Below are 13,018 nucleotides of genomic sequence, written 5' to 3'. Positions count from 1 at the left end.
TTTCTCAGTAACTGCTGCCACTCAGCACTTCCATTCCTTCAATGGCATTTGTGAAAGCACTTAACTATATTACTAAGTGTGATTATAAAGCTGTACTTTTTCCCCAAAGCCCTTCAAGATGCTATCACCTGTCTGATCTGCTAGAATACTAATGAGCTTGCTGTCTCAGTTTGAGCTGAGTCACAACTAGCACTTCGAACTTTCTCCTAAAGGAATACATCAGAAACTGAACGAGCAAAGGAGAGGCAGGAAACCCACAGCAGTGAGAAAGGAGCAGAGCACCTCGTGTTGGATTACAGGCAGTGATTTTGAGGCTTCAGCCTGTGCAGCTCCAGGGAAAAGTAAGAATTTAGAGGTGCTATGCATTCTCCTGGATGCAGGGCCAACCAAGAATCTGTATTTATTTTTTACCTCCCCCCAGGGCATTCATCTTCTATGTAGTAATTATTGTCTGACAACAGCCACCTCAAACATTTCACAAATTGGTAGATAAACGGCAACCATCAAAACCAAAACATTTAATCAACGCAAAAGTCTAACATTAAAGCACTTGTAAGTTCAAATGTGGAAGACCAACAGAGATTTAGCAAAAACGGTTTGGAATGTAAGGATCCCGCACCTCCAACTTCTCGCGCATAAAAAAAACAAAAACAGCAAACAGAACAAGTGTTTTGTTGGTTTTTCTATTTTATAAAGAAAACACACAAAAACCCTTAGGCCCAAGAGTTCACCTGCATTTCATATTTGTAAGTTTACAGTATAGAAGTCACATTAATGATCGTACTACCTGTCAGTATAAACCCTCTCTTTACCAGCACCAACAGGCCTTTTTGATTGGCAAATATGCTTTTCTCAAGTGGTAACTGGTTCTAGTTGCATGTTCTCATTAATGAACGTACAGAACATTTAACATCTGTACTAACAGAAGCTGTAATGTCGTTAACTCAGTGACTGCTCGTGACTCGTTTGATGCAGTACTAGCCTCCACCGTATTTTTATAGCGTACACTATTATTTATAAGCCTGTTAATATTGAATATGATTTCATACAGCATTAGAGATGTTTGAAATTTGTTCTCGAATGTTGAATGACCTAGGTAGTATTCCATTGCAGCACCCATAACAATAATACTCAACATACTGCTATTAACCTGTCGCGCAGTGTTTTAACATTTTTCTCTTAAACTCTTGTTATATGTAATAAAATACCAGTAAAGACAAAAAAATTGCCCCTATAATGAGGCACATTTTGGCATCTGTGCTAAATGCTGCTACATGGGCAGGCAAGTGCAAGTCAAAATATGAAAAGGAGAAAGTCATCATCTAATCACATTCATAACTTTTTCATAGAAAAATATAAATATATTCCCTGAAATGTAGGACAAGGAAGAGCCAGCATCCAACATGAGTTCTAGTGCTGTTACCATAAAAAAAAAAAAAGTGGGCTGGCTTTTCCTTTTAAGGTTACGTTTCACAAGCTGCATCACCTACACCTCTGTCATCGTCGTCATCGTCACAATCGTCGTATCTTACAGTCCGCCTACCCCGATTTCGAGTTCTTATCTTAGTACGCCGGTTAGCTCTTCTGTATTTGGTATACTCCAAATCTTCAGAGTCATTTTCTTGGTTAGGTTTCCAACGTTTCCTTCGCAGGGGTCTTCTGGAAGGCTTAGGTAAATTTGATATTTCTTTTCTAACAATGTCTGTTTTCCTCTTTTTTGTTTCTGGGGCATTGCTGTATATACTGTTATCAGTTCCAGAGTCTGAATCAGAAGAACAATTGAGACTGGCTTTCGAGCTCCCTGCAGCCCCAGCTGTTACCACATCCTCTGATACTGAGCTTTTTTCATCTTTCTTCCTCCCAGTTGCAGATTCTGACATTTCTTTTAAGTCGTTTGATAATTTTAATCTTTTCAAAGGAGCTCTGGATTTTTTCTTTGGTGCTCTTCTGGTGATTTTAGTCTCACGTTTAGCTAACTCAGAACCCACCTCCTCTTCAGAGTTGCTCATACGATGGTTGTAGGCTGAAGTTGACTGATCAGAAGTTCTCCAGTTTCTCCCATTTTCTACTTTGTGACTTGTGGAATTCTCCTCCGAAGAGTCAAATGTATTTTTAAGAGCTGCATCACTTTTAGTTCTCTGTGTCTGACTGTCATTATCATCATTCTCCTTTTTATTCAATTCCGTCTCCACCTCCGATTCCGTTTTTTCATCTTCAGACTCGCTGATGTATTTTCTCTTAGGAGCAGATGATCCAGAACAAAGAACTTTTTTTCCAACAGAATCCTGCTCCTTCTCATTTTCAGACATTACACTAACATCTACATCTGAGCTGCTGATCAGTTTCTTCTTGGATGCCACAGACGTGCTGCCATGAAGCTGCCTTCTGTTCTTCTTCACCGTGCAAATGCTTTCCGAGCTTGATAGCTCTTCCTTTGTATCACTCATTATCTTAATCTTATTAGCTGCTAGAGTGGCACATCGGCGTGGATTTTTCTTTTTTGTATTAGACAGCTTTATGTGTTTCCTGTAGTTAATAATACACGTCCTGCTCCTGAGCACTTTCCCACTTTGTCTGGGCTCCTCAGATGTAGATTCTACAAGACAGAACATTTAGAAGCTCCTTTAAATAACTTGCATTCCTGAAATACCTCATTTATTAAGCATAAACACATAATCACGTTTAATGAAATGTGCAAATATGTTTTTAATTTCAACCATTATGTGCAATCTACCCTAAGTCTTTACTAAGGATACAGCCAGACACTCAGTCCTAAGCATGTTTTTAACTCTTGGGATTAGTCTTTTGCTTTGAGATGATGGAAAGGTTGTAAAGTAACATTCTGTAGCATCCCTGTACAAAACTGCCTCACAAATTACCAACTTTGTCAACAACCTTTTTCATACTCCTATTTCCATCATTATCCTATTTCCATCATTAAAGCTGTAACTTTTACTACTTTTTCCACTTGGATCTTTCAAAATAAATTTTTATATAGACTCTTTATTCTTAAAAAGATTATAGTATTTTATACAGACAGAAGTCCCAGGTGAATCTCCCTATTTTAGAATTGCTTCATAGAAAGCACTTTAAACTCCTTGGTTTCTCTGAGACTTAAACTGTAAGACTGCTTCTAAGAGTGAATATTCCAATTTACCAATTCATTGTCTTTAATATAGCATCTGCTTCTTAAACTGAGCTGTAAATAGATATTCAATCTATACATATCAAGAATGATGCTATCAAAATAAACGCTTTGAACTTTTACCTTCTAAGTAAAGCAGAACTGCTATTAGGTATTGCTAAAAATTAAACACAGAAGTTCCTGAAATAAATTTCAAGTTGGTTGGTCTCCTTCGTTCCCCAGTACCTCACGTGTAAAGAAAGCATTCAACAATATATTTTCCCCCAACTCTGCAAAGAATAAATGCCATGAAAATGTATTCTGAGAGACCTGATAAAAAAAAACAATTGTACCATGACAAATGGGTTATGCTTTTTTCTTTTCTTTTTTTTTTTTTTAAGCATTTCAGCAGCTAATTTGTGAGACTGAATGAAAGACTGAAGGACAGCAACATCACACTGTACACAAGACAGTATTCCAGACTTTACGTAACATGCTACCGGACTATTAAACCTATACAACCTGTACTCTGTACACAGTCTTAAATTGGCAGCAAAATTGCATAAAGCATTATTTTTTTTTTTTACTTAAAGCTTATTACTAGAATTAAAATACACTCTGGAGTAACTGCAACATTCCCACACACATGGGAATAGAATGTTGTTTCTGCATAAGAACAAGATAAGAATTTTATTTCACAGTCTCTGCGGCCATCTAGCATCACAGAAATTAGAAATAAAGATTGCAAATGGATTATATATAAGTAGGCATAGCCAGTAACAATTTATGTTTAACTAGTATCAATATATAAGTAATATTTTGTCGCATGACATGCCCAAGGAAGGGAAGGCAAGTTGGAACTTCCCTGTCTGAAAAGGCATCAGGAACAAAAGAAGTGTCCTTTAGACAGAAGGGAAGAGGCCTTGGTAAGAACAACCACATCAACATGATAAGAAGAGTTCTGAGACATGGAAATACCAGGATGGTGACTGGCTGATGGCAAGATAGAATAAGAATGCTTACCCTAAGCATACTGTCCAGTGAAGAAGAATGGGAACTGATTAGGTGGGCTGCTGTGCTGGGTGGGAGAGGACCCACCCACCAGGACAGGGGTGTTTTCCAGGCAAAACAAAAAAGATATAAATAACAGTACTGGTTAGCAGACCCCTAACTAGGATAATAACGATGAGCAACACAGGAACAGTGTGGGACTTGAGAGATACAATAATTGTGGGAATTAAGGAAGCGGCAACCAAGTTTCAGAATTCTACCAGAGCTTCTGAGGTTCAGCAAGGCAAAGATGAAACAAACCCCAGTAGAATTTCTGGAGACAAAGACAAGGTGCAAAGGTATTCAGGGATGGACCCTGACAGATCTGTAGCCCAAGGGCTTTTGATTGTCAATACTGTGACTAAAGCCTGGCTGATAGGCAAAGGAAGTTTCAGAAGATAGGATGAAATGAGCAACCTTTTGAAAGAAGCACAGAAAGTGTGTGTTAGAAGGAGAGTGAAAAACCAATGAGGCAACCTTCCCCTCCCAGCCCCAGGAGATTGTGGGAGGTTGGGCCTCTGTTTTGTGGGCAGAGGTGCCCAGCCTCAAGGGAAGGGGGAGGTTAGGGAAAGAAAGATATTTACAGTTGTGGAAAGGATGGCAAGAAAAAAAAAGGACCCAGATAAGTTAAGGTGATGAATTGTAGGTGGTGTCAAGACAGGAAATGAAGGAAGAAACAAAGCTAAATTGGAGGGAAAAAAAAAAAAAGGCTGTGAATTAATTATAGGCTGTGAGTTAATTATATTGTCTTGGGAGTAGGCTTACTCTCTGAGGGGGGAGGTTTTGGGTGTTCCCCACAAACAAGCATGAGAAAAGGTAAGTAAGACAGTTGTAACCCTTGGTTGGGGCAGTCCACTGCATGTTCACAGCTCCTTCCAAATACTTCACAAGTTTGTTTGTTTTTGTTTTATTTTGGTGATTGATGCCACAGGAGCCCAAGGAGCCAGACCTGTTAATCAAACAATTATGTGCAGAGACAGGAAATGGGATGTTGTTTTCTGTGGTTTGTTTTTTTTTTTTTACCACTATTATGTTACTCAATGGAGGGTGATGCACCTTCATTGGAAGGGGGAATTTTTGGAGAGATCTCCTTTAGGATGTATGTTTTAAATACTGGAAAAGGGGTAACATGAGTCAGGGGGCTGGGGCAGTGAATCCCAACTGAGGTTCTGGTTATGATAAGTAGTTACAGCTGCTTTGGGCAGCCCACAGGGATGGTCTGTGCTCTGTGTTGTTGCACATCTTTCCCCTCTGTTATCAGGACCAGAAAGAGTGGAAGTTAAAAGAGCACAAACGAACTACTAAACTTCTTAGGGAAACAGAAACTGAGAGTATCAAAGAATGAGCTACAGTACATAGAAAAAGAAGTTATGTATTTGGGACATTTGGTCTCCAAGGGAAAACACAGAATAACCCCAGAGAGGATTCAGGGAATTATTGAGCTACCCCTGCCCAGAATGAAGAAGGAATTGAGATGATTCCTAGGGGTAGTAGGATACTGCAGACACTGGATAGAGGCATATGCTCAGAAAACCAAAGGATTACATATTTAATTATTAGAGGAAGAACCCAATGCTGTTGAGCAGAGCATTGAGGACAAGATGTTAATGGAAAACTAAAGCAAAGCCTAATTACTACTCCAGTCCTAGCTCTTCCTGCATTAAATAAACCCTTCCCACTCTCTGTTACTGTAGATCAGGGGGCAGCTCTGGGGGTGCTGACTCAGGCATAGGGGATAAGCATCAGCCAGCAGCGTACCTAACTAAGCTGCTGGATTCAGTTATCTTGGGGATGGCCAAAGTTGTTTCAAGCTGTAGCAGTGAGTGCGGTTCTGGGGATGCCTGCCACTGCAATTGCAAATTAAAAATTTCTTCACCGGGGATCCTGTCTCCTAAAAACTATCTCAGATGTTTCTGACACACACCGTGGTAATAAATGAAATAAATTTGCATCAGTTTAATGAAACTGTGCAGAAGTATCACGCATTAAATGCTGCAAAGGTATAGACTGCACAGACAGGGAGGATCAAATGAAGAACTCCATTAGCCACAAACTAGGATTAACAAGAAAACATTTACAAGACAGACACTGAGATATAAAGACCTCATCCATTGCTGTTGCAACAAGCAGTGCTGTAGCACATGCTATCAAGCTCTAAACCTGGGAGTCCAGGCTGCAGTATTGGATAGGAATATCTGGCCATCCCTTGGATCACATACAGAGCCTCTTACATTAGCCAAATATTCAAATAAATTTATATCCTATAAATACTTAAGTAGTTAAACAAAAGCATGTATGCACTACAGCAGTACCCAAAGAATAACATTAACAAGTGCAAACTCACTAAGCTTCTTATTTACAAGTAACTTTCAGCCTCTTCAGGAGAGAGGAATACATATGCCTGTTGGTAAACCACAGTAAACTAGGCTGTGCTAATACCATGCCTGCTGCACCCATTACCCAACGAAGAACAAAATGAGCTAAAGAAGGCATCCGCCAATACACAAAAGAGTTATTGGACTACCTGTGATATCATCCCAAATTAGATAAACTGAAATATCAAATACATGTTTTACTGTAAACACTGTCCAGAGCTATTAATCAATTTGTATGAAAGATAACTAACACTTCAACAGAACCACATGGGAACAACTCCCCAGATTAATGAAACTGAATGCACAAAAGGTACTTATCAGGAACACTGCACAGGACAATGATATACTCCTCTTTCACATGCAAGCAGGCCTCCAATTCAGTCATGACTTTAACTGTCTTGGCTCTGTATATATCAGATCGTCCTCTTGGTTTTTTAAACCTGCTCTCCGAAAGCACACCCAAACCTCAAACACTGGCAACCTAAAATTTGCCATGAAAATAGGAATAATTCTGACACTATCAAATTCATTTTAAAAGACTACAAAATTACTTGAAATGAAAATAATAGCTGTCAGTTTGCTTCAGCACAGAAATTCTCAACAGAAAGGGGCAATACCTGAAGGTAAGAACCATTACTTCATCCACAAACCCATCGATTTTTATTACTGAAATTCTTAAAACAAGGAGCAGACTGATGAAAGTGAACAAATTCCTCTCCTTTTGAGATTTTCTGGTACCTTGAACTTGATACGGTAGAATTCATTCATGTATACTCTGCGCTAATACATACACAGAGAAGGAAGTACTAATGAAATAATGAAAACAGTAGTGACCCAATGACTTTTTAAATGGACAAATGTATAACCTGAATTGCTCAAGAACTGTCAGCATTCATCATGAATTATAAATACTGAAAAACTACCACCACAAAAGTAAAATAGTTTTGTCAGTACCTCAGTTCCACTGTCAGCACCACCCACCATGCCTTACACTTTGCCTGATTTCTAGTTCTTACCTTACAAGGAACACTATTATTACACTTTATCAAAGAGTCCAAATCCCTCCATTCATTACTCATACTAATGTTTCCTCCATCTAGTCAGTATCAGAGGTTAGAGTCATTAACTTGAATTTTTTTTTACCTTTTCTGAAGATTTTTGTTTTTCCTTTTCTCTTCTTTTTTGTTTTTGAAGAAACATCAAAATAATTACTGTTATTGGAATTTGTTTCAGATTCTGTATCAGAAGAGTCGTTGAAACGAGCACCAGGTCCAGAACTAGGGCTCGTAATTCTACAGGGCACCAAGGTTTCTGAAACAACACTTCTCCCATCCTGTCGGTCTTCTGTTTCAGATTCTGCTGTGTCCTCCAAATCACTCAAGACTTTTGCTTTCTTTATAGGAGCAACAAGGTGCAGACCAAACAATTTTTTGTCATTCCACGTATCTGAATCAGAACATGCTTCATCCTCAGAGTTGCTCACAACAAACTTATTTGCATACATTGACTGGTTGGCTTTCTGATTGCTCCCATCCTCCGAATTATGGCTTCTGGAGTCCTCCTCTGAAAAGCCTTGTGTGGGACTCCTCGTTTTGGGAGAAAGAAATGTCCCTCTTAACTGCCTATGGCCATTGCTTTGCCAGGTTTTCTGTTTCATCTGTGTGTCTGTCTCAGAATCTGAACTTTCATTTTCAGATTCACTAACAAATTTTCTTCGTACAGCAGATGAAGCAGGTAGAGAAAGAACTGTTTCTTTTTCACTTTCAGACTTCAAACCCGCATCGTCCTCAGACCCCTCTAGTAACATTCGCCTGGCTGCAGCAGAGGCATTTCGGTGAGGCAGTTTTCTGTTTTTGCATCCAATACCAATACTTTCTGAGCTCGAAACCTCTTCTTCCACATCACTCATTAGTCTTAACTTAGTAGCAGCCACAGTAGCACTTCTGCGTGGGATTTTTCTATGTCTCCCTGTACTATTACTCAGAGATTCAGATGTCACCACTGAAGTATTTTCAGAATCAGTTTCATATAACCTTTTCCTGACAGCTTTCCTTGTATTCCCGTTCTCCTGGGGAAGTGTACCTGTGAAACAGAAGGATGAAAGCCTTACGTTCAAGAGCAGTATCTTTTTCAGCCTTATCAAATGTGGAACAGGTTCAACCCACAGACATGACGAACAAAACAGATCCCTCTAGTAGTAGTTAGGTGGCTTTGCTGTCTGGCAAGAATAATTATTGACCTATAATCATACATGACATTTTGGATTCACTCTAGGTTTTCTTTTGAAAACTGCTTTATGTTTTACTGCTTCTGCTTCAAGAAACAGAACATTGCAAGAGATGCTATCTCAGTAGGCTCTTGGCCTCTGCCCTCCCTACATTAAGTACTGAAAAAAATCTTGAAATGTCCAGAAAGCAGCATTTTGAGAGCAACAGATCTACTACTAAGCATACAAATAGTACCACAACACACAACAACTGAAGAAATACTAATTACAATTAGTATTTTTATTTTTCTGTGTATGTGTATATACACACATACATGTATACACCTGGCTTTTAGGCCATTCAGAAGAAGACTACTCAAATCTTACCTATTTGTTTTCGTTGAGCAGCTTGATTTCTGGTTACTCTACAGCTGATGTTCTTTCTTCTACATATACCGTTATGTAGTGGAGGTGACACAAGAACCACAGAGCTTTCTTTGCTCTCTTCTGAGCTACTTGTAGAGGATGAAGAGGATGTAGATGAAGCTAAAGAACCTTCGACTTCACTTTCTGCTAAAAAAAAAATATCAAATCCTCAATTAGAATACTAAGGAATCAGTTTTCACTTAGTAAGTGCCTTTTGCTTATGCAGGAAATCTTCAAATTTCCTCAGAATTTTATCTAACAATACACTTTTTATTGTGCCTTAGTCTTTTGCACATATGAAATTGACAGATCTACAAAATAGACCACTCCACATTTATGAGGTGTCTGGTGATAAGTTGCTTCAAGATGTGCTTAAGTTTCAAGTAAAACAGCAACTATATTATTTGAAAAAACCCCAAAGAAAAATGCACATTAAAAAAACTTGAAATATTTGGCAAATTGCTTTTGCCAGGATTAGTATCCTTGTCCTGTGAAAGAAGCTCAACTTTTACCAATGCAAAGTTCAGGGAGGAAAAAAAAAAAGAAAAGGAGACAGGAAAGATTTCATGATCCTGGGAACTTTTTGCTAATTTGGATTTTAACTTTTACGTAGCATACACAGGAACATGACCTTTATTATTATTTAAATCAAATACACCATGCTTTTCTCTCAAGTAAGAGGCATCCATTCACCACAACCACTTTGCTAGAACAGCTGCATGAAGTGAAAAAGTTCTTTTACTGTATTTGGTTAAAGAGCATCAAGTCATAAAGGTTTGTAGGTCAACTTATCACCTGAACCTACTCCGTTCAGCTTTCCTGTGAATCCACATACAAGGCTGCAGGAAAGTACTGTCCATGTGACTGCAAAATAGATCTACGTACAGCCAAGACAGCCCTACCTCTAAGTAATCTATGGCAGCAATAAATTTCTCCTTAGGAGCATGTGGTTTATTTTTTTTTCTCATTAATAAAATTAATCAACCACATTCTATAGGATTTTAAAGCAGAATATTCTTTAGTACATAGAACTTTTTTGACTTGTTAATGTATTATATACACATCTGCATTGCTTGAAATACAAACTGTATAAAAATGTCTAAAATCTCTGCATTGTTAAGTTTGTATTTTTTTATTCAGAATACAGTTGGCAATTAGGACAATTTAATGGAAAAAAATAAACCAAAAACATTAGTAGGTAATGCATAGATAAAAATCTTCATTTGAAACAGATTCCATTAATTACCTGATGACAATGTTGAACGATTTGTTAGTGTTGTAGATCTAGCTTTTCCATTCCTTTCAAATGATGCCAGGCATGCAGAATCAGAGGATTCTCCAGACGAACTATGGTTGTAATTGCTAGCATTTGTTTTATGGCTTGCAACACAGGCTGCTCTGCTTGAGGTAGGTTGACTAAAAGAATCTTCCTGTTCAGATTCAACTTTTGCCTGAGACTTTAATGGTTTCTGCTTTAAATTTCTACTGAAAAGGGAAAGGAGTAGAAGCAACATAGCTTGTAAAACTATTAAAAAAAATATAGACACTTAAGCATTTAAAAAGTAATTCTCTCTGAAAGCTTACTTAACTATATGCTATATGATTTTACATTTACGGAAGGCTTGTTAGTTTTGTAATCTAACATGGTACAGGACAGTTTTAACTTTGATGAAGATAAGCAGTGACTGCTTTTATTAAAATAATAGTCCATGCTCCTAATGAAAGTTAAACAAGGAAAGACATTCTCTCTCTCTCTACTCAAAACCGAAGAAGGTAATATTGAATATCTTTTTATGCCTGCGCCCTCCTATCATTTACCAGCAGACTGCATCAACAGCCTCAACTTCTGTTGAATTCAGTCTCTTGATAGCTACACAAATCTCAAAGTATGTGCTATGCATACTAACGTTATTTCATGGAAACTGTTCCAAAACCATGAAGAAACAGCATCTTTTGAGAGTATCGTCAAAAATAAAATGCATGTTTGGAGAGGAACTCACCTATGTGCTTCTTCCTTAAAATACATTCTAGAGCGTTACACACAATCCTATTTGATCACACTAAATTAATAACATTTTAGACAGGAAAGGTCATGCATTACACATAAGCAATGCATAGTCCACCAGGCAAAAGAACGTTGCTTATTTTCACATTTAGAACTACTGTTTTCACAGTTTGTTGCTTACAGACTAAAATTTTCAGATGTTTTAGACACATGGAAACATATATGCATCCAAGCACTCCAAGAATTCCTAAAGACAAGGAAGGCCAGAGAGCAGGAGAAAGGGATATGCTCAATTCCAACAATTTACCACATTTTTATTTTGTTTCACTTGAACCCATTTGCAAATTAACAATTTAAGAGCAGCCACTACATAAAACAATTGTTCTTCTCTTCCTAGACTAAATGTGTCAGTGAATATAGTCAGTTCTTCATAATTTGTTACCTGGGTGTTTTGGTAGGATGCTGCGTTGAGTTTTGACTCTGAACTCTTCTAGTGTACCTCTGGTTTCTTCGTATCCTTTCGTTCTGTTTCTGGCCATTTTTGAAATCTGAAACAATTCTTCTTATTTTCTCTTCAAATAGTGCTGACAATCTCAAGGTCATACTATAAATCTATGCAAGAAAGTAGTTTGTGTTAATAACGAAACCTTTCATCTAAGACTAACTTTTCTAAAATTAGAAAAAAATGAAATTGTTCAGTACAATGTACTGTACTGCTACACAAGACATAGGCAAGCATACTCAATATTTTGTTGCACTTCTCACCGTTACCTACTAGACCAGAAATTTTCTTAAAATACTGAAAAATAAAAACTACTCCAAAATAATACCTAACTCCATTATGAGAAGTATAACACCCCAGTAGTAACATCTACCTTTGATTTTTTGTTCGGAGTATAAGACTTTGCATTACTAAATATGAGTCTTATATCTTTGCACAGTTCCATTGGAGTGTCATAGTTTCCAGCTTCCAGAGTTTCCTTCACTGTACCAAAGTCCATTGGAGTGTCTATAATATGTCTGTAGTCCTAGATAAAGCAAAAAAAAAAAAAAAAGAGCAATTCAGGTTGTTAGAGGAGAAACAATCACCTTGAATTTCAATTCTAGAATTGATCAGGAGCTAAGATTATTTTAAGCACTGGCTCAAGAAACAAGTACTTGCCATAGCACACAGCTAAGCTTCTGCTGAAACTACTTGACTTAAAGCCTCCACTACATTATGTCCTAGAAAATCTTGCATCTTTTCAAGGTCATCTTCAGAATTTATTAAAGATTGTGATGTGATACAATACATACTTGCACATACTGTTCTTCAGTTTCTTTTCTCCCAATTCACTTCAACAGTGACTACTTAGTAACAATAACATGCAAGTCAACCTTATTACTGCTAATCAAAACGAGAAATAAAGACTGTAGCAATCCGTGCAGTTCTTTCACTGATGCCTTTTACAACGAGGAACCGATTTTGTTTAAATTTTAAAACAAAAAAAAGCCTGAACTCCACAGTTTTGTCTTTCTCTCTTGCAAATGTGGAGTTTTAGAGACTCCTAAGATGTTTCTGAAAGCTGAAATAAGACCCAAACTCAAGACGTGAAGATCACAGGAAAAAAAAGTTGCATATTTGTTAAAAAGTTCGTATGTTTTTTCCCCATTAGAGTTTGCTATTTTCTTTTTTCCTAAAAGACATAAAAAAAGCTCAGAAGCAACGCACACTGACATAATTTATAGAAGAGAAACGATCTCTGAAATTTGGAAGTTGCTGCAGAAAGTACGTGATAAAGTTGCAGGAAGGCTTGAATGCTTAAATGCTTAAAAATGTTTTGTTGATTTGG

General features: G+C 37.6%; 1 protein-coding gene across 7 annotated transcripts in view; it reads right to left on the bottom strand.

Annotated features, from left to right (window-relative positions):
• Positions 1–498: 498 nt before the first annotated feature.
• The window catches only part of BRWD1 (bromodomain and WD repeat domain containing 1), a 50,405-nt gene continuing 37,885 nt past the window's right edge, over positions 499–13,018 (bottom strand). For 2 of the 7 annotated variants that reach the window (XM_065741730.1, XM_065741726.1), the window contains 6 exons: positions 12,062–12,214; positions 11,629–11,798; positions 10,428–10,666; positions 9,143–9,328; positions 7,693–8,631; positions 499–2,596 (listed from right to left, as the gene is read on the bottom strand). In XM_065741730.1, the coding sequence (XP_065597802.1) occupies positions 1,464–2,596; positions 7,693–8,631; positions 9,143–9,328; positions 10,428–10,666; positions 11,629–11,798; positions 12,062–12,214 (2,820 nt within the window). In that variant the 3' untranslated portion in view covers positions 499–1,463. The remainder of the gene's footprint in view (positions 2,597–7,692; positions 8,632–9,142; positions 9,329–10,427; positions 10,667–11,628; positions 11,799–12,061; positions 12,215–13,018) is intronic. The other 5 variants (XM_065741731.1, XM_065741727.1, XM_065741732.1 and 2 more) reach the window with 3 other exon arrangements.

Source organism: Cyrtonyx montezumae, unplaced genomic scaffold (assembly GCF_038088225.1).
Source record: "Cyrtonyx montezumae isolate F1298 unplaced genomic scaffold, pur_monq_1.0 scaffold_3, whole genome shotgun sequence".
Classification (NCBI taxonomy): domain Eukaryota; kingdom Metazoa; phylum Chordata; class Aves; order Galliformes; family Odontophoridae; genus Cyrtonyx; species Cyrtonyx montezumae.
This window is presented reverse-complemented; position numbering and strand designations above follow the sequence as displayed.